We start from the raw sequence: 22,960 nt of genomic DNA, 5'->3' as shown, positions 1-22,960 counted from the left end.
ACCCTCCACACAGGCTGTCTCCCAGTCTTGCACAGCACAGGGAAGGTGCCTTCCCCAGCTGGAGTCATACTTAAAATTGCTTGTCTTTTCTGCCTACTCATGAAAACCTGCAATCCCCACCCAGGCTGTCATGTCATTTGATGGGATTTCATTATTCTTTAGCTCTTAAGATATTAACTATATTTCCTTCTAAGAGTAAAAATTTCTGAACTTGAGGTAATATTGCCCATTTTTTCCCATATATTTCCTATCTGATGAGACGGCTTCCTTTTTACAGATGTTAAGACGATAGCCTAATGAATTCTAGGTCACTCTCTTTTAAAGATAATTCAACAGCTCTGAGCTGGGCTGTCAGTATTTCTGAGCCTTTAACTCTTTAAAGCAGGGACAACACAGCTGTGTTCAGTGCTGGTGTGAGTTTTGGGAGGAATTGATAAGATTAATGCAAAAGGTTAGAATGGAGGCAAGAGAGTGCCTCTTACCTGCTTCCTCTCATGATCTTGAGCTGTTCTGCCTGTTTTCAAGTGTCCTAAAGGGAGGGTTAAAGATCTTTACTAAGAAGCTGGGGGTGGAGCCCAGTATAATCCCCCACTTGATAACTGGTGTCTGAAGCCAAAATACATACAGGCTCTAAAATGCAGAAAGAAGCCCAGCCAAGTAATCAAGGGGCTTAGCAATTGAGGTTGGAACAACTCTCTCATCTGCTCAGAAACTGACTCAGGTTCCCTTGGCCTCTCAGATCAATTCTAAATTGACTAGCACTGCACCTGAATAAAATAAAATCACTTTGAATGTATTTCAATATAGAGTTATACTCTCATATTGTCTAACATAACCCCTGTACCAATCATGCTGACTGCTCCCTGTTCCCTAAAACTTGTTTATTTTAATTTCCATGTCTAAGTTGTATTAACCACACTCTCTTCCCTCCTCCTCTTTGCAGCCTAAGTTCTGGAGATTCTTTAAGGCCCAGTTCAAAGCTTTTCTTTTCTACTGCTTCATACCACACCTTCCTGTTTAGAAATTCCTAAACAGGAGCCCAGAGAGCGGATCATATGCTATTCAGTCCTCTAATTATCTCTGCACATACATGCTTCCTTCTTACTATATTATAATCTCCTAAAGGCAACCACACTTTTTTTGTCTCTATTGTAGCGCCTAAGGAATCCTTCTCAACCTGTAGCATTGAAAGGTGAGCTAGAGGAGTGGAAAGGAGAGAGAAAATTCAAAGGAAGATATCATTTAGAGAAAATAGGTCCTCAGAGGTTGTCTATGGGTGAAGACTCAGACCAGAGTTTGTGACTTGTCTAAGATCATGCTGTCAATTAGTGGCCAAACCCATGATGGGATACATCAATAAATCTCCTGACCCTGGGGTGGGGGTTGGGTGAGGGAGAGAGATGGCTCTTTCCACTTCAGAGGCTACATGACTGCACGGTGAATGGCTCAGTTCTTTCTTAAAGGGACCTGCCTTATTCTTAAGACCCTCTGTCCTCCAGCCCTGCTTTCCACACAAATGTCCCATTCAGAGGAAAAGACTTTGGCTTCTATTTGAATATCTCTGGTTATTTGATTCTGTTCAGAAATTGTCTTAGTCAGTTTGGGCTGACATAACAGAACACCGTAAGCTGGGTAGCTTAAACGACAAATGTTTATTTCTCACAATTCTGGAGTCTGGGAAGTCCAAGATCATGGTGCCAGCAGATATGGTGTCTGGTAAAGGCCCACGTCCTGGTGGGAGAAACAGATTATCTCTCTCCAGTCTCTGTTTTATAAAGGCATTAAGCCCATCATGAAGGCTCCACCCTGATGACCTAATTGCCTTCCAAAGACCTCACCTCTGAATATACCATCACGCGGGAGATTAGAGTTTCAACACATGAATTTTGGAGGTACACAAACATTTGGCCCATAGCAAAAATCCAGGAGAGGAATCGCCAGGACAGGGATGACCAGGACACTCTATTCTTCCTAGCTGATACCTTCGCCACTCCCCACACCCCTGAGAAATGTGTCTACATTTACTTCATATCTGGTATGTCCACATTATGGCTGAATGGCGGAGTACTGAAGTTACTGTGTAATAGGCTTAACAGCAGAAAAAAAACAACAGTAATGATGCTACCCTCTAGTGGTAAAGCATGGAAACACAATTCATAAGCCAAAGTACCAGGTTCATATCTCAAAAGAAGCTTCCTTAACCCAAAGTCAGACCATAAGCATTGTTAGAGGAAGAGTTTGGGTTATTTAAAAATATCTTAGATTTTAATTTATTAGTACTCTAACCCATTATGATGGGTTGAATTGTGTCTCCCCAAGTTCATATGTTGAAGTCCTAACCTCCAATACCTCAGAATGTGACCTTATTTGGAAATAGGGCTGTTGTAGACATAATTAATTAAGATGAGGTCATACTGGAGTAGGGTGGCCCCCAATCCACTAGGGCTTATGTCCTTAGTAAAAAGAGGAAATTTTGACAAAGATACACACATAGGGAGAATGCCATGTGAATAGGAAGGCACAGACCAGGGTGATATGTCTACAAGTCAAGAAATGCCAAAGATGCCAGCAAACCACTGGAAGCTAGGAGAGAGGGTTAGAACAGATTCTTCTCCAGCACCTTCAGAGGGAGGGAGCATGACCCCACCAATAACTTGATCTTGGACTTCAAAGCTTCCAGAACTGTGAGACAATACATTTCTCAGTTAAGCCACTCAGTTTATTGGTACTTTGTTACAGCAGCCATAGAAAACAAATACATTCATTACTCTAGCAATAACTTTAAGTTTAATGTTTTAGACTTCAAAATAAGGCATGTATTTGAACTGTAAAATGGCATGCTGAAGGTTATATGGAAATGCCAGTGATGAAGATATTATCTCTAAGTTTTATTACCAACCATAAAACGTGTTGTCCTTATTGAGAAGCTGCTGACAACCTGGTTTGGTTATACATTTATGCTCTTTCCACTTCAGAGGCTTTATGGCCCACTCAGGTTGGCAAGTTTCCTTAACTGTTTTTTTGTCCAACATTTCTCAGGAAGGTAGAGTTTACACTTATAGAGTAAATCATTTATTAACTAGTAACTTCTGCATTGTTACTTTTGGTGTGCTCTAACTTTTTTTGTTTTGTTTTGGTTTTTTTTGCGTTACGCGGACCTCTCACTGTCGTGGCCTCTCCCGTTGCGGAGCACAGGCTCCGGACGCTCAGAGGCCATGGATCACGGGCCCAGCTGCTCCGCGGCATGTGGGATCTTCCCAGACCGGGTCACGAACCCATGTCCCCTGCATCAGCAGGCGGACTCTCAACCACTGTGCCACCAGGGAAGCCCGCTCTAACTTTTTATATGCTTGCTCTCTAGCTAGGTAACAAACTCCTTGAGTATCATATAATATTGTTAAGCTTTCTGGGGATTACGGTCCTTATCTGGAGAATGCATGGTGTTTATTACAAGATGCCCCCTGTATTAGCCAAGGTTCTCCAGAAACAAAACCAATAAGATATAGATAGATAGATGGATAGATAGATAGATAAATAGATAGATAGGTAGATAGATAGAGAGAGAGAGAGAGAGTTGATTTACAATGTTGTGTTAGTTTCAGGTATATAGCAAAGTGATTCAGTTATACATACATATATTATTTCTTTATATTCTCTTCCACTATAGGTTATTACAAGATATTGAGTACAGTTCCCTGTGCTATACAGTAGGTCCTTGTTGGTTATCTATTTTATATGTAGTAATGCATATATTTTAATCCCCAACTCCTAATTTATCCCATATATATATATGTAATTTATACATTTTAAAGAACTGACTCATTGTGGAGGTTGTCAAGCCCCAAATCTGCAGGGTGTGCTCCAAAGCTTTTCAGAAGGCTGGCTGGGAAGGCAGGCTGGAAAGAGTTGATGCTGCAGTTTGAGTCCAAAGGCAGTCTGCTGGCAGAATTCCCTCTTCAGTGGAGTTAGTGTTGGATGAGGGTAATCCGCTTTACTCAAAGTCTACAGATGAAAACATTAATCTCATCTCAAAGATACCTTCACAGAAACATCTAGAATAATGTTTGACCAATAACAGGGTGCCAGGGTCTAGCTTAGTTGACACATAACATTAAACTTCACAGCCCCCAGTGAATTCTGCCTCCTTGAATTCGTGCCTTTTTGTAGCTCCCTCCAACATTGAATCTGGACAGGCCTTATGATTTTCTTTGACCAGTGGAATGTGCTAAGGGCATAATGTAGCAAATTACGGTCTTAGACTTTAAGAGGCCTTTCAGCTTACACCGTTGCCATCTTAGAACCCAGCCTGAATGTGAAGGAGGCAAGGCTATTCTGTTGGGAAATCTTCAAGGAGAAGAGGCCATTGAGAAGCACAGACCATGAGGTAGAGAGAGGTCCAGTCAACTTGGCCTTTCTGGTCACCTCAGCTGAGATCCCGGACATGTGAGAAAGGCCATCTTGGATCATTGAAGCTCCTGTCAAACTTCCAGATGACTTGGCTAAATGATCATGTGGAGAAAAGCCGTCGCTGCTGAGTCCTGTCCAAATTACCTAGTTATGAGCAAATAAACGGTGGTTGTGTTTTCAATCACGAAGCTTTGGAGTGACCTATTATACAAAAATAGATAACTGATGTCTGTGCCAATGATTTCTGTAAAATAATTATACTAAATGGAGAGATTTAGGATCTAGAATATTTTCTTGTTAAGGTATAAATCATAGTGCTTTTTGATGCAGGACATTGAAAATATCAACTCATCTTGCCTCAGCTAAGCTTAAGATTTCATATTACTATTTTCAGAAGGACTAGTGTTACATGGGACTAGTATTTCTTGGCTGAAGCTCTTGTCTAGTTGCTATAAATTCTGGATTTGCCTTTCACCTGAATCAGGGTTTCTAGAAGGAAAAGAATAAAATCAAACTATTTCCCACACTGTGTTTCTTAACCTAACCCACAATGGACCATTTCTCTCTTCTTTCAATCCTGACCACGTACCTGTGCCCATTAGCTCAGATATGGGAGGTGAAAAAGAGGAGAAAACAGGAAAAGAAATTTAAAAGGAACAAGTCAGAATAGATGAAGAGAGAAATCGAGGTTCTCTGGAGCAAGATGCAGAAGTAAATTTAAAACTAAGAAAGAATTTGAGGGTTCCTTTTCTTTCATCTTCTGGGGCATGGAGAGATTAGCTCAGGGTTACATTAATCAGAGTCCAGCATCTTGCACACGTACCTGAATTTCGTAGGCAACAAACTTCTACTAGTGTTAAGCAGTTACTTCCTTCTATGTATCCATCAGCCTTTGAGATCCCATCTGGAACATCTTGCTCTGGGCAGTGTAGGAGGCACCTGAAGAACAATGGCGTACAGAGCAGAGGAAAACCGGAAGGCACAAGGAAGAAAGGTGAGTGACTTGGTAACTTCCTCTTGGCCCGGAAAAACTTTTTTGGATACCTTTCTTCCTGTCCTCCATTGACCGCCAGGTAGAAACAGAGGATGGTAGGGTTGTGTAGATATACAAACAGGTGAGTTCAAGGGTTTCTCTGTTAGCAGTGGCTCAGACTCTTCACTAATTAAGGGGTAGCTAATGCCACTGGGAGGCTTTCCAATGGAGAAACTCAGAGGCTCATCTCTAAGGTATAACAGGTGGGGAAGTTGAGGCTGGACTTGGTCATCAATGCCATGGGAAGTAAGGTAAGCAGGTTTCTGTGTACTTAACTCTCCGATGGGGGTCACAGTCCAGATGGTAGGGAAATAAAAAGAATTTCAGAACTTCTTGACACTTCTGGGTATAAACTCATTAAAATCTGTTTAAATTGGGGCTTCCCTGGTGGCACAGTGGTTGAGAGTCCGCCTGCTGATGCAGGGGACATGGGTTCGTGCCCCGGTCCGGGAAGATCCCACATGCCGTGGAGCAGCTGGGCCCGTGAGCCATGGCCACTGAGCCTGCACGTCCGGAGCCTGTGCTCCACAACGGGAGAGGCCACAACAGTGAGAGGCCCACGTACAGCAAAAAAAAAAAAAAAAAAAAAAAATCTGTTTAAATAAATGAATAAGATAAAACAGAATGGTAGTTTCATATGTGATAAAAATACAGGCTCCTTATGAATTTTAGCATACTTATTTGAATATCTGGCAATCTTTAAAGCCATGAGATTTCCCGTAAGCATTAACAAAGGAATGTCCTACTACATGAAAAAGCCATTTAATCTCTTGCCATTTGCTAATTTGCTGCAAAGGATTCACTCCCTTTGGGAGAATTACCCTAAAGGGTAATTCTCACCAAATGTCTGTGGGCATCACGTTGGGGGACTAATTAAAACACAGATTGTGGGGCCCCACCCACAGAGTTTCAGATTCAGTACGTTTCCTGTTTTATTTAATGGATTATAGTATTTTATAAGCATCATTTATTTTGATGCTCAAATTGCCCCCCATTTGGTAGTGGGGGGTCACTTCATGCTGGAGTCTGTGTCCATTTAATATGCACCCGTCATTCCTCGAACACTTTTTTGCTTTCTGGCATAAGATACTCTAGGCTCATCTTGGAGTTTCCCTGCCCCAGTCTTGGAATTAGCCATTTTCCCAAGAAGCCATATTCCTTTTAGTGGAAAATTGTTTTTAGATCAGAATCTGAGCTTTAGGTGTGCTTATTGCTAATGGGGTATAAATACTTCCAGGCCCTATGAGTAGCTAGAGCTAGACAATATATGTATGTAAATGTGGTATTTATATCATAAATATGCAACATATACATTTTTGTGTATTAACATACTTTGCACCTATGTTTATTTCTATACTATTTATATATAAAATATACTTATTGAATATATATTATTAAAAATATATTTAAAATCCATGAGTTTGTATTGATATATACATCCAATTCCAATTCAATGCTATAGTTTTTTTTAAGACACAATGGAAATTATTTAGGTCAAGTATTAGAAATAAAAAGTAATATTGGGCTTCCCTGGTGGCGCAGTGGTTGGGGGTCCGCCTGCTGATGCAGGGGACGTGGGTTTGTGTCCCGGTCCGGGAGGATCCCACATGCTGCGGAGGGGCTGGGCCTGTGGGCCGTGGCCGCTGAGCCTGCACGTCTGGAGCCTGTGCTCCGCAGTGGGAGAGGCCACAGCAGTGAGAGGCCTGCGTAGCGCAAAAAAAAAAAAGTAATATCATACACCTTCTTTGAAACACTTGTCTTTGTTGTAGTCAAAAGTTTTCCTCTTTTGGATAAGAAGTTCAGGACTGCATTTACACATTTTTCTGACAGCCACTTTCCCTGCAGGATGTTGCTTCTTTCAGAATTGATTGCATGTAACTTTGTTTCTTTCTCCACATTTCTGATTACTTGTTTTGAAATTCTTATGGAAGTCAAGTTTCTCCCTTTCCACAGTTGTAACTCCCTTTTAGAGTAAGGAACTTGGCTCTGATTATTCTTAAATGTTTAGCTGTTTGATCATCCAGTATGTAACCAATCTTTGATCTTTACCCCCACCTCCACCCACATGTGGACACCTTTCTCTTCCTGCCTGGGGTATGACTCCCTATTCCAGGCTGCTACCCCATGTGGATACCCTTCTCACTAACTATGGCTCTGACTTCCCACACCAACCAGTCCACCCATGAAGATGTCTTCCTGACCCCTCTCGGTCTCTGAAGGACTGCCCTCCTCTCTCTGCTGTAGCTTTAATTTCCCACATGGGGCTATCTCTCATCTGGACACCTTCCTCACCCCTTGCTTCTGAAGCCTCATGCCAGGCTGCCTCTCCCTATCACTGGATGCCTTATTCACCCTGCTTGGGGTCTGACATCTCATGCCAGGCTCTCCCCCGCCTTTTGCCCTCCCCCATTGTGGATCCCCTCCTTACCCCGCTGGATTCTAAATCTGCGCTGGGCTTCCTCAACTATGACTTTAGGACTGAAATTTTCAGGAACAAAAGGCCTCAGATAGGTTGTTTAAAATATGAAGAAACAGAGATTCAAAAGCTTATGTAGCTTGTCCTGGGTCACAGAGCAAATGAGACAAAGTCAGTACAAATCCAGGCCTCCCTGAGTGTAAGCTATGTGAGAGCAGGGACCTTGCGTCTCTTGTTCACTGTTTTATCCCCAGCATGTAGCGTGACGTCTGCATGAGTAGAATGAATGAATAAATGAATTATTCCCTGTTTAGTTCTTTTCCTTTCCTTCTTTGTCATCTTAATATGTGTGTGTATATAAATTGATGACTTTATATATTTGTCTATAACCAATTGAAATTCATGCTGTTATATAAATGTCAACATCTAAATTTCTGTGCCTAGGGATTTCTTCTGTTTTATGAATTTCTAGAGTTCCTAGCTGGATAGTTGGCCTATAGATAAAGATATGAAAGCACTAAAAAGCTATGGCCACTGTAACATCCCAGAATTCCAGCACTTCTGTCAGGTGTGGAAGAAAAAATGTCTGAGCACCACCAAAGTCAGTTTTCAGTCACCAGTGTACAACCCCTTCAAAATATCTGGGGGCTTCCCTGGTGGCACAGTGGTTGAGAGTCCACCTGCCGATGCAGGGGACACAGGTTCGTGCCCCGGTCCGGGAAGATCCCACATGCCGTGGAGCAGCTGGGCCCGTGAGCCATGGCCGCTGAGCCTGTGCATCCGGAGCCTGTGCTCCACAACGGGAGAGGCCCGTGTACCGCAAAAAAAAAAAAAAAAAAACTGGAACCCTACACGAGATGAATACCATTACCACATGGCAAACATGAGCCCATGATCAGTGCCTACAGTCATACAGTTCAATTACGACCATTCTGCAGATATTCATGCAAGACAGTGTTTCCAAAGCATATTCCTAAGAATGCTATTTCTGAGAGATTCTTCTCGAGAAGAGGGTTCTGTGGTCAGATAATGCTGGCAACTTGATAATTCACGAGGTGTTTGAACATTGAAAGGCTCTGAGAAATCCTAGAATTGAAGAAAGCTGTTACCTTTATGTCACCTAGTGTCACCCAGATTTCCTTAACCACAGAGCTCCTGTTGAGAGCAATACCACCCAAGTCTCATTTCTTCATTCGTGCAGTGGGTAACAGTATCTGTTCCGTGGGGTTATTGTACATATTTATAAATGAGATACAGATATGTAAAGTGCATAGCATAGTGCTTGGTATTCTTTTTCTTACATTTGCTATTTATTGAAAATTATTCCCTTTATTATTGAAGAAGTAATAGATATATTTATTATTGTAATAATTGAAAAAATAATAAAGGCATAAGGTGAAAACTTCAAATCATAAAAGGGGTGTAAAATGAAAACTACATTTCTCATCAGATCCCTCAGATTCCCAAGAGGAATTTTTTTATGTACACTTCCAGACATTATCTGTGCATGTACATGTAGACATATCAGAAACAGATATTTTTTAATCTATTCACAGTAAATGAGATAATGGATTCACCTTCATCTGTTTTGTGTTTTGGCAGCATTGCCTCTGAGTTTTTCCATTTTGGGATACACTGGTATGTTTTTCTGAAACCCCTGGGTGAGGTAAAGTTTAGAGCCTATGTGTGTGTCCCCTGCAAGCTTTGTTTTGATGAAGTGAGTGTTGTAGAGAACAGGGAAAAATACATAGTTGTTTGGGGGTTGAAAAAATTCAGCTTAAATGTGTCCTCTTTTGTAAAACCTATCTGAATCTACCAGGAACAGGACTCTAACTGCGGAGGTGGATATGCATGTATTCATTCATTCTTGCAGTTGAGAGTGGAGAAGGGGTAGGGAAGAAGGACATGGGCCTCTGGGCAGGAGAGGGTCAGAGCTGCAGCTGCAGAGACACCAGCTGACAGTGACTCAGATGGTGGATTGGTTTGCTACAGCTGCTGTAACAAAGTACTACAGCTGAGTGGCTTAAACAACAGAAATTTCTTGTTAAGCAGTTCTGGAGATTAGAAGGCCCAAATCAAGGCATTTGGCAGCATTGGTTCCTTCTGAGGCCTTGGAGGGAAGGATCTGTTCGCATCCTCTTTCCTTGGCTTGTAGACGGCTGTCTTCTCCCCATGTCTCTTCACATCCTCTTCTCTCTATCATATCTGTGTCCAGATTTCCTCTTTGTATAAGGACATCGGTCATATTGGGTTAGGAACAGCTCTAATGACCTCACTTTGACTTGATTACCTCCTGTAATGACGCTATCTCCAAATAAGGTCGTATTCTAGGTACTACTTCACCATATGAATTTTTAGGGGAGCACAGTTCAGCCCATAACAGATGGGCCGTAATGCTGGCTTCAGTGCTTTTCAAAATTCATGTGCCAGTAATGCCCACTCAACAACTGTAGCTGTCAAAGTATGGGCTTCTTAAAGATGTGCAAGTACTGGAATCATGCGTGGGCATCACTGTTTGACCTCAGTGGACAGCCTGGAGTGCCTGCTGGTCTACCTCTGCTAGAGCCTCCTAACAAAGCACAGGAAGCTGAAACATAGGTGATCCCCAGGTCCACTGTCTTCCTGACTTCTCTCTATTTTTTTTTCTTTTTTGTTCCCTTCCCCACTTCCTTGCTTCTCAGGACATTTACACTTTGACCCGATTAGCTATTCCCTCCCTTTCTCCTTTATTGCCCTGAGTTATCTTCCTTCCACGTAACCCCAATCACTTTTTTCATGTTCTCATTCAGTGAAGCATGAGGAAATTGCAAGCAGACTGTGTACCTTTTATTAGGTGATTTGAACTGCTTCCTGCATGATTAACCTCAAAAATCTTAAAAAATGAGGACATCTGACTGATAGAACCCTGAGAGAAGGAATTATTCTTTTTAGCAGAGTTTTTGATTAAAGTTCTTGGCTCAAGAAGAAAAGAAGCACAGTGGATTTGTGGTTTGGATTCCCCATGGCTTCCTGCCATGCGTGTAACCTCAAGGTTCTGGTGGCCACTGTGTGTGGGCTGCTGACCGCCATCATTTGGGGATTGGGCATCTGGAAGAGTGTAATCAGGATCCAGAGAGGTAATGTCATCCTGCTGTGTTTAATTCAGAGCAAGAGAAGGTATTGAGCCTCGGTCCCTGCCACCTGATATACCAGTACTGGAAAGTGCCATGTCTAGGCTGAGACTGCCCACCATTTATGAAATATAAAAGACAAGGGTCAATTGATGGCTAGCATACGGTTGTATATACATGCGTGTAACATGCGTGTGTGTTAAGTGTGCAGGGTGACGAACAACAGTTGAATTGGCCTGTTCATGCTCTTTAACACCTGACTGAATGAATAGCCGAGTAATAATTTAAATCATTAATAGCACATGTTTGGGCTTGTTTAGCTAAATCCAGGGAAGGAAAATAGTTATGGACACACACACACACACACACACACACACACACACACACACACACATTATTAAACATGCAGAATGAAATTTCATTTCAAGAAGAAAGTTTAGGAATGTTTTCATTAGGATTTTAAAAAAAATGATCTTATGTTTTGCACACAAAGTTCCCACTTTTCAGGTGTAGAAAACTAGTTAAAAATTAAGGTCATTTAGAGAACAATTTTCCTGGTTAGTCAACTATTTGTTAGTCACCTGCTATGTGGCAGAGCTGAGCCTGAGAAGGGGGGGTGAAGGCGGGCAATGGTGTGTAAACAATGATGTTAAAGGAAAGCCCCAGAAACTCAGAACAGAGACTTTCCATAATACTAATGCTGGTTCCTTTGTGCCATGGGGTTTTCCATAAAGGGATCCAAAACTGCATGTGCTGAGCACTCCCTTTTGTAAAAAAAAAAAAAAAAGAGACAGAGAGACAGTTTCTAATGAAACTGAGTAAGTAAGTGTAAATAATGACAGTCAGGAAAGGGCAGGAGAGATGGTCTGCCCCCAGAGAAGGTAACTGCAGAGGACAGAAGGTTGGGGGAGCACAAGCCATGCCTGCAAAGATCCACTGTCAAGGACAAAAGGAGTCAAATATGTTGGCTGCAGATGGAGTGGTAGCTGAGAATAGATCTGGTTTTTCCCCAAAGAACATATTTAGAGAATACTGTATTAATAGGATTTAGAGAGCAAGCAAGAAAAAATTTATCAGAATAAAAACAGTAAAATTTAAACTTGGAGAAAATGTGGTTTTGTTTATTTAAGGTTTGTAGAATAATTTGAGGTTTAAAAAAATTATGAACTATAGGTTTCACCCTATTAAGGCTGCTAAATTTACAAGACCTTATTTAAAGGGTATACTTTTAAGAACGTTCCTTCCTTCCTTCCTTCCTTCCTTCCTTCCTTCCTTCCTTCCTTCCTTCCTTCCTTCCTTCTTTTCCTCCCTCCCTCCCTCCTTCCTTCCTCCCTTCTTCCCTCCTTTTCTTCCTTTACAAGACATCTACTTTTAAAGGGAAATTTGTGGTGAGTTATAAAGAACACAGGTACGATAGAACCATTAAAACAAGGACCAAAGAACAAAAACACTGTAAGGAAGAGGACAAGTTTGGGGATAGAAAGTAAGTGAAAATCAAAGGCTAGAAGGAGTTGCTAAAAATAAATACAAAACATATCCCTGTGTTTCCTGAGGGCTAAGGCCCCAAACGCACGATAATAAATAATAAAGAACCCATGTTTAACAATAAAAGCATACCAGCTCCTCAGAAAGGATGAACGTTTCCTTGCTCTAGCTGGTTTCTTTTGAAGTGGCTCTGAGGGACATCCCTCAGTTTTTGGGTAAACCCAGTGGAAAAGGAGGGGGTTATTGGTACCATCTAAAGAGAAAGATTGAAGGACCGGTATTGTTTGCTGTTACTGTTTTGCTTTGTGCACTGCATTCAGACTTTGTCTTAGTTGGTAAATTCTGACTTCTCCACTTCACTCCCTTCCTCTCCAGTCATTCTCCTCCTCCTCTTTCCATCCCGTCTCATCCCATCTCATGGAAGTATTGAACGCTCTCACTTTAGTCCCTTTACCTGGGCATAGAGATGAATTGTTTTTAAACTTATTTTTTAAGGGGAGGGTCATGGATATCTCTGAGAAACCGATGAAAACTATGAATGTCTTACTCAGGAAAAATATACATATACACATACAATTTGGGGTAAATTAATTTTACTGCCTTCAAAATTTATTTTCAATATAAACAGAATATATATATCTATGGTTTAGGTTTAACATATTTATATAAACAAGTTATATCTCTCTCACTTTTATTTTCTATGAAAAAGTAATGGCCTCTGTGTAGAAAAAGTACAAAAAAATTTAAATTCTGCCGTAAGTAGATTTCAATTAGAAGTCACTGTTGTTTGGCTATAGAGTGAACATCAATGTGGCTATATGTGTACTATTTATATGTTTCATTTTTATAAAACTTACTGTTAATTTTTTTTTTTACTGTATTCTAGGTACTGTGCTAAAAAACTTCACATACCTTCCCTCATTTAATCCTGACAACTGTCTCTGAGGCAGTTATTAATATACCCATGTTACAGTTGCTTGGCTTTCATTTTATTCAATTACATACTCCCCCAAGAGGCAAACTTGAAAATAAATCAAACTCATGTGACTGTTCCTGGAGGGCAGGTTGCATTTTGGGGTTTAAAAAAAGTCCAGAGAAGTCTTTCCAAGATGGAGGAAGCTGGGTTTTAGGCAGCTGTACTTTTATTCAGTTTTAATCCTGTTGTTGTAAATCTCTGTTCTGTAGCTTTACCAGTCTCCCTTCTTGCTTCTTCATATAATCACTCTTTAAATCAAGAAAATAATTTCTATGAAAGGGAAGGGATTTTTTTGAGGAAGAAATTTTGTTTTGTAATTGGCTGAGGGGCATGCATTATTTTAACATCAGAATCAGTGATGTTTAAGTTGATGATCCCGTTTTACAATTCACTTTCTTAAAAGATTCTCTCTTTTTTAAAATTCATCAATTTTTGGTTGCATTGTGTCTTCGTTGCTGTGCGGGCTTTCGCTAGTTGTGGCGAGCTGGGGCTACTCTTTTTTTTTTTTTTTTGATATTTCAATTGTTTTATGAATCAGGAAAATAGCTGCTTTTTTTTTTCCTGAATTTTTTTTTAACATCTTTATTGGAGTATAATTGCTTTACAATGGTGTGTTAGTTTCTGCTTTATAACAAAGTGAATCAATTATACATATACATATATCCCCATATCTCTTCCCTCTTGCGTCTCCCTCCCTCCCACCCTCCCTATCCCACCCCCCCCACCCTCCCTATCCCACCCCCCCACCCTCCCTATCCCACCCCACTAGGTGGTCACAAAGCACCCAGCTGATCTCCATGTGCTATGCGGCTGCTTCCCGCTAGTTATCTATTTTACGTTTGGTAGTATATATATGTCGCTACCACTCTCTCACTTTGTCACAGCTTACCCTTCCCCCTCCCCGTGTCCTCAAGTCCATTCTCTAGTAGGTCTGTGTCTTTATTCCCATCTTGCCCCTAGGTCCTTCATGACGAATTTTTGTTGTTGTTGTTTTTGTTGTGGTGGTGCGTGGGCTTCTCATTGTGGTGGCTTCTCTTGTTGCGAAGCACAGGTTCTAGGCGTGTGGGCTTCAGTAGCTGTGGTGCACGGGCTTAGTTGCTCCGCGGCATGTGGGATCTTCCCGGACCAGGGATCGAACCCGTGGCGTCTGCGTTGGCAGGCGGATTCTTAACCACTGCGCCACCAGGGAAGTCCTACAAGTCACTTTCTTAAATTAAGAGACTAGGACCTTGGTTTAGTGAATTTTTCCTTGATTTTCAGGTACTAGATATTTTTACTTGACATTCTGAATTTAACCCCACCCACAAGTTTATTTTTTATTTTTATTTTTTCAGTACGCGGGCCTCTCACTGTTGTGGCCTCTCCCGTTGCGGAGCACAGGCTCCGGACGCGCAGGCTCAGTGGCCATGGCTCACGGGCCCAGCTGCTCCGTGGCATGTGGGATCCTCCTGGACCAGGGCACGAACCTGTGTCCCCTGCATCAGCAGGCGGACTTTCAACCACTGCGCCACCAGGGAAGCCCACCCACAGGGTTTTGATAACACATGTTACTGAAGAACATCTGGTGTAGAGTGTGTACATGAGAGTTGGGGAAAAATACATGAGTAGGGGAAAAAAAGCCGTGCAGCCAGATTGCCTGGTTCTTACTGTGTAAACTGGAGCAAGTTACTCAACATTTCTGTATTGTGGTTTTCCTATTATTAATAATAAATCCTATCTGTTGTGAGAATTAGTTAATATGTTTACAGGTTTAAGATGATACCTAGTACACTGTAAGCACTCAATAAATGTTAGCTACTATTTTTCATTTATGTATTTTTTGATAATTTAGTGCATAGTTTTCTCCACTCCCTGAAATATACCTTGAAAAGATGCCGTTGATCTAGTTTGGACCTTTGGATTGAAACTCAACCTATCAAACTGAAAGTCTACAGTAGGTTTAATCATAAATTTCAACTGATTAGCTCAAAATAGAAACAGGAACAGTTCTAAGAACTGCCATATCTCCCTGCATTTGTTTTTCAATATTTATAATTACTAGACCATTGGGGAAATTTTTATTAAAACATTTAAGCAGTTTATTGGAATATGTAACCAGGTTGTTAACATTGAACAACCTTCACCTTAAGTAAAGTCTATACTTTACGTATTTTATTTAAGTTTTTAAGTTTTTTTCCCATCATGGAATAAACTTTCATAAACATTGTCCTCTCATTTAAGAATAAACTTTATCCTCACCCAGATATTTCAAATTCCTGGTCTGGGAAAAATGACAGATCCCTGGATCTTTAAACCCCTAAGGACTCCGAGCTAGACACTAGAGTTTCCTGATGGAATTTCTTTGACTAAGGAAAGATTTTTTTTATTCCCCCACTTAAACTAGACTTTTCAAAACAGATTCTAATTTTATCTAGTTTAGGAGAAGAAATTTAATTCATGTTTTCTATTTGGAATTTCAAATATTTTCTGCTACTTTTTCAAGCAGCATGAAATGTGAGTGTCACATATGTTCTGCACTTAATTTTCCATGATGTGTAGTAAAGGTGTTAAAAAAGGGCTGGTATTCCTCGAAGTATTATTTATTACAATTTAAAAGAATATAAGGAATTATTATTATTATCACACTGGTGTTATAAAAGAAAAATACTACTATTAAGTATGTTCCAGTGTATGGACTCTCAAATAAAATGAAGCTGATGCTCACTCTTCCTGTTATCCCTGTGGTAAAGGCAGGCACTGTGAGGAGGGACCAGGAGCAGTTGATTACTAATCAAGAGATCAGAATTCTAGTCCCCACTCAGTTACCAACCAGCTACTGCTCTGGAAAGAGTTACTATTAATGGAGAATGTACTCTTTGCATAGAATGAGAAAGTTGGGCTAATGAAGAGCTACTGTCACTTTTATGAGACCATAACTCTAAAAACCTAGTTATAGGATATAAACAAGGCACATAATCTTTCTGGATCTGACTTTCTTGACTTAAAACAGAGAGGCTTAAAAATACTAATACTACTTTTGCTATATTTTGTGGGTAATTTAGTTATTTCAGATGATAGTGTCTTGAACTGGGGAGCACAAGGTGTGAAAATGTGATTATGATTCAAGAGTGGATAGCTCAACCAAAACGTAAATGGAAAAGAAGCCAATGAGCAAAATTTGGGGGTTACCTTCTATGTATCTGGCATTGTGCTAGGACCTGGAGATATAAACCATAGCCCTTATCTAAAGGGAGTCAAAATACTCATTAAGTATAAGGACCGACTCTTGACTAGTGGCAAAAAGGCGGGCTGAATAGACATGGATAGGTGCCCTTCCTACTTACAAACACATAGAAATTATGAATAAAATATAAAAATAATTCAAATGTATAGCAGGCTTTCTTTCTTGAAGGGAAATTCCAGGTGGCAGAAACAAAGAGAAAAGTCAATACCATAATGGTGAGGCAGTGGCATAAGCCACAGAGGCTGGGGGTTGTGGCTTCAATGCACACATGGACACAGGAAGCATGACTTCTATTCCTGTGTCAAGTGGGAAAGCTGGACCTGAGCCACGGGGATAACCCCTAAAGCCTCTAAAAGTTGCCTCAACCATGAAAAGGTTAGAAAAGTTCTGCGCTAACCCAGAGAAGTATTAAATAACTCTATCATCTGTTCAGGGACATGAGTAGGAAAAGAAAAGTCACCACAAGTAATTGAAACCCCAGGCTACAGAATCTGAATTTGTCCTACCTTCAGTGCAGAAACCCCCAGTGAGACATTATCCCGAAACTAGTTTAAGACTACTACTGATGGTATCCCAAGATAATAACAGAAGTGCTGCAAAATTTCCCTGTAGAAATATTTTCACAAATAGGATCCATAAAAGTCTCAGCAGTAAGTAAGATAAAGGTGAGTTTACAGCCCAAAATTACAAATGAACCACGATGTTGGAGAGACATTAAATGCAGCCAATAGGATTAACTTTTCCTGAACTGGATATAACAGAACAACCTGAAAGAGAATATAAAGTATTTAAAAAATGATTTACAAGTTAGAAATACAGGAGGAAAAATCACAATAAAAGAAAAAGTTTGTACTTTTTTAAAAGGATAAAAGAATTTGAAAAAGAACCAAATAGTATTTCTTGAATGAAAAATATAGTAATAATAAAAAAAATGAATGAGTAGACTTAAAAGGAGATTAGAAATCATTAGAGAAGTACAGAAATGGAAGATTTGAAGAAATTACCTATAATGTAATGTAACAATATAAAGAGATGTTAACTTTGAAATATGATTAGGAAACTTGAAATATATAAGGCTAAATTTCAACAGGGTCTACCAGAAATTCCAGAAGAAAAGAATAGAGAGAATATGGGAGAGGCAACATTGGAAGAAATAAAGACTAAGAATTTACTTGTATTGAAGAATGACTGAGTCTCAAGCAGGGAAAACAAAAATAAATCCACATCATGGTAAAATTGCAGAACATCAGATAAAGAAAACTTAAAAAGGAATAACAGTTAGATCAAGAAAAACTTCTCATTAACAGCAACAAATTCTAGAAGACAGTGGGGTAATATCCTCAAAGTGCTGTCAACCCAGAATTGCATACCTTATCAAACTGACAAGGGCAAGGGCAAAATAAAAGCCTTTTCAGGTCAACCTTGGAGAATCTGTCACTCATAGACCCTAACTGAAAGAAAGATTAAATCATATACTTCAGAAATCAATAAACTGAACCTAGAAGGAATAAATATAATCTATCAGGGCAAACAAACTGACAAACTTTTTGGTAGATTTAAATAGTGATAGATTGCTTTCTACATCTTAAAAGGCTAACGTTACAGGAGATTTAAAAACAAGGTGGCACTAAAATACAGTTGGCCCTCTATATCCATGGGTTCACATCTGCAGATATGAAGGGATGGCTGAATGTACTATGTCATTTTATAAAAGGAACTTTGAGTGTCCGTGGATTTTGGTGTCTGTGGAGGTCCTGGAACCAATTTCCTGCAGATGCTGAGGGGCAACTGTACTAGAAAACAATGAAAGAAAGAAAGAAAATAATACCATTGAAGGCATCAAAGTAGGGGGGGAAACATGAAATAAGATAGTAGAAATAATAAACACAACAAATTTAAGTACTTTAAACTCATCTGTTTAAGGAAAGGTATTGTCGTATTGGATATCATTGAAGCAAAACAAAATGTAACCCCTGCTGTTTATAAGAAACACAGAACATTGAATGACACAAAAAGATGAAAAGCAAATGATGATAAAACCAATTCCAGGCAAATACTATTCAAAGCAAAAGAAAGCTGAGTTAGCAACATTAATATCAGAAAACCAGAACTTAGGCAAAAAATACTATGAGAATGAGAGTTTTATTACTCAAAGATAGAAGTAATTCAACAAGGAATAATCAATAATCCTGTGCCTGTATGCATCAAATAACACAGACTCAGAATATATAAAGCAAAATAGGGCAGAATTATACAGATAAATACACAACTTTACACTCGGGGTGGTTGAGTCTAATGCTTTCCTGTAAGAAACTGATAGGTCAAGCAGTGAAAATCAGTAAGGATTCAGAAATTTGAAAAACATAACTAACAAACAGGACTTAGTGGATTTATAAATTCGAATTGCCACAGAAAATAGAGAGTATATATTATTTTCAGAAGAAAGTCTTAGTGAGTACCAAAGAATGAATCCTATAGATTATGTTCTGTGAATACAATACAATACAATTAGAAGGCAGTGCATAAAATAACCAAGAAAATTCTAATAGATGTATAAAAAATTGTTTTAAATAATTCAAAGAAGACATCAAATGAAAATTACAAAATATTTAAAAATTCAGGGGAAACAGTCTATATCACAACTTGTGGCACATCTAAAAATATAGTTAGAATGACATTTATAGCTTTATGTACATATTAAAAAACCAGAGTGAAAATTAGTGATTTAAGGATTCTAACTTTAGAAGTTAAAAAAGTAAAGACTAAATTCTAAGGAAGTATGTCTGGCAGTCATACAAATAAGGACAAATTAATGGAATGGAAATCAAAGAAAAAAGAGCGGAGATCAGCAAAACCAAAAGCTAGTTTTTTGAAAAGATGAATTTAAATAGATACATTTCCAGCGAGATTCATTAAGACAAAAAAAAAAAAAAAGGCATAATTAAGCAACATATACGAAAATAAAAGGGTCGCGACCCTTTAAGCAAAACACTACTTCTCTGTGAGGCCAAGGGGACATGCCCACGCAGAGCCAGCATCTCCTCCTACGCATGGGTCCTCAGAAGCCCTGCTCCGCCTCCCGGAACTGTGCCTGCCTTTCCCACTCATCGTCTGGAGGGTCAGCCAGGCTGCCTGTGCTTCCCTGACCACGAGGGGTGGCTGTTCACAGTGTGTTGTGAAAAGAGCTTGAGGTATGGGCTGGGGTGTCTGCGTGTGTGAGCGCAGGGCCCCTTGAGTGTGGGACAAGACGGAGATGGAGAGAGAAGGGGCAGCTGCGGGCCTCTCACCTTCTGACATAGGGCTTTGAGGAACCCATGATTTCTAAATTCAGACTTGGATTTTCAGGTCCTTATGAAGATATGTTTATTATAGCATTAGAGTTTTGCGTTTACTTTTATGTAAATGGTAGATCGGTCTTTATTGCACGTTGTCCCAGACCCTGCATATGGTTACGTTGCTGGTGAAAATATCGATACAAATTAGTACAACTCCTGTGGGGCAAGATGGTAATAACTGTCAAGAAGACGAATGTGTATTCTTTGGCTCAGAAATTCCATTTCTGGAAATAAATTCTACAGATGAATTTGTACAATGGCAAAATGAAATGTGTAGAATGCAATTTTGAAGCAACAATTGAAAACAATACAAGTGTCATCAATAAATGGTTAGTTAAATTAGGGCACAATCACACAATGGAATATAATGCAGCTGTAAAAGAAGATGTGGAAGTTCTCTTGTGAACTGCTGTGAAAAGATTTTTTGACATCCATTAAGTGCGAGAGCAAGCTACAGAAAAGAGAGGGAGAAAATAAGACTATAGATTCATATTTGCTTATTCTTGTGAAAAGAAAGATTGGAAAAAATGAATAGAAATTATTTGTGTATATTTGGGGATGGGAACAAATGTTATTTTCAACTTTGAATATATTACCTATTAAAATATATTTAAAAAATAAGACAGGGCTTCCCTGGTGGTGCAGTGGTTGGGAGTCCACCTGCCGATGCAGGGGATGCGGGTTCGTGCCCCGGTCCAGGAGGATCCCGCGTGCTGCGGGGCGGCTGGGCCCGTGAGCCATGGCCGCTGAGCCTGCGTGTCTGGAGCCTGTGCTCCGCAACGGGAGAGGCCACAACAGTGAGGGGCCCGCGTGCTGAAGAAAAAAAAAAAAAAAAAAATATATATATATATATATATAAGACAGTGATTTCAAACAACAGTAACTAATGAGGAAAAACATAAGCAAATACCATGGAAAACCTTATCCTAGCTAGTATAAAACTTTGGTCAAGTGACAATTTTCTTTAAAAAATGTAAATGACCAAAATTTACTCCAAAAGGAGGGGAAAATACCTAGATAGAACAGTAACCATTAAAATAGTTATCAGTATTTTTTTTAAAATGCTACATACTGATTATCTTAGACATACAGTAGTATAAAATGTGATGGGAAAGATAATTTCAAAATAGTGTTACTTCTAGGTAGGCAGGTAAAGGAATATTAATAGAAAGGAATTCAAAGGATTTCAGCTCTTTCTAGTTTCATTGCTCATTAAGAAAAAAATATCTGAAGCAAATCTGAGAGAAAGTTGCTATCTATTAAAACTGGTGTGGGTAGTTGGGGGTGTTTTATTATTTTCCATACCTTGTGTATTTGAAGTATTTTATAATTTAAGAAGATTTGTATATTTCATTGGTCACATAGAGAAGTTTGTCATACAACAGTTACCATTAAATCTCTCTTGCTAGAATGTAAGCACTTTGAGATCAGGATCCATATCTTATTTTTTTTTAAACTAATTATTTTTAGACCAGTTTTAGGTTTACAGAAAAATTAAGCAGAAAGTACGGAGAGTTCCTATTTACTCTCTCTCTCATCACTCCTCCCCCTGTATAGTTTCCCTTGTCATCAGTATCTTACACTTGTATGTTGCTTTTGTTACAATGGACAAGCCAATATTGATACATTATTATTAATTAAAATACATAGTTTATATTATGGTTCACTGTGTTGTACAGTTCTATGGATTTTGACAAATACATAATGATGTATATTCACTGTTACAGGACCATACAGAATAGTTAATTGCCCTAAAAATCTACCACACTTCACCTGTTCATCCCTCCCTTCCCCAACCCCTGATGTTTTTACTCTCTCTATAGTTTTGCTTTTCCAGACTGACATATTTGGAATCATACAGTATGTAGCCTTTTCAGACTGGCTCCTTTCACTTAGCTAAATATATTTAAGATTCCTCTATATCTTTTGGGGGCTTCATAGCTCATTTCTTTTTATGGCTGAATAATATCCCATTGTATAGATATATTGAATATACAGGGTTTTTTTTAATCCATTTACCTATTAAAGGTCATCTTGCTTCCAGTTTTTGGTGATTATATATGCAGCTGCTGTAAACGTACAGGTGCAGCTTTTAGTGTGGGCACAAGGTTTTACTTATTTGGGTGAATGCCTAGGAGCATCCTAGAGTTTGCAATATACATTTACGATTACTTTCTATTAACAGTATATGGCCTCATGTGTGATGCCAGTACCTTATAGCAGAGTATTCCCAATTCCTCCTTCTCTTTCCTTATAACATTTTTTTGGTCATTCATTTCATTTATCCATAAGCTATAATCACCTCATATATCATTATTATTATTATTTTGAACAAATTTATCTGTTAGGTCAATTAAGAATAAAAAACTAAAAGATTGTATTTTACCTTCATTTATTCCTTCTCTAATGCTCTTCTCATGTAGATCTAAGTTTCTGACCTATATCATTCCCTTCTTTCTGATTAACTTCCTTTAACATTTCGTACAAGACAGAAATGGTGACAAACTACTGCTGACAAACTCCCTCAATTTTTCTTTGTCTGAGAATGTCTTTATTTCTCCTTTACTTTTAAAGGATAATTCCTTGGATACAGAATTCTTTGTTGTTTTTCATTCAACACTAAATATTTCACTCTATTCTCTTTTTCTTGCATGATTTCTGAGAATTCCAGTATAATTCTTATACTTGTTTCTCCATAGGTATTTTTTCCCCCTTTTGGCTTCTTTTGAAATGATCTTTTTGTCTTTGATATTCTGCAGTTTGAATAGGATATGCCTAAGTGTAGGGGTTTTTTTTTTGTTGTTTGTTTGTTTTTAAATATTTATCCTGGTTAGTGTTCTCTGACTCTGAGATTCCTGAATCTGTGATTTGGTGTCTGTCATTTATTCTGGAATATTCTCAGGTACTAAAACTTCAAATGTTTTTTTCTGTTCCTTTTCCCTTTTCCTCTCCTTCCAGTATTCCCATAACGCAGG

The 22,960-nt window shown here is 39.2% G+C and overlaps 1 protein-coding gene across 1 annotated transcript in view; it reads left to right on the top strand.

Moving 5' to 3' along the window:
* The first annotated feature begins 10,857 nt into the window (after positions 1-10,857).
* The window catches only part of ADGRG7 (adhesion G protein-coupled receptor G7), a 59,295-nt gene continuing 47,192 nt past the window's right edge, over positions 10,858-22,960 (top strand). Inside the window, 1 exon segment of the mRNA XM_065875882.1 lies at positions 10,858-10,988. Coding sequence (XP_065731954.1) covers positions 10,858-10,988 — 131 coding nt within the window.

This window comes from Phocoena phocoena, chromosome 4 (genome assembly GCF_963924675.1).
Source record: "Phocoena phocoena chromosome 4, mPhoPho1.1, whole genome shotgun sequence".
NCBI classification, from domain to species: domain Eukaryota; kingdom Metazoa; phylum Chordata; class Mammalia; order Artiodactyla; family Phocoenidae; genus Phocoena; species Phocoena phocoena.
The sequence above is the reverse complement of the archived record's forward strand: the minus strand, read 5'-3'. Positions and strand labels throughout refer to the sequence as shown.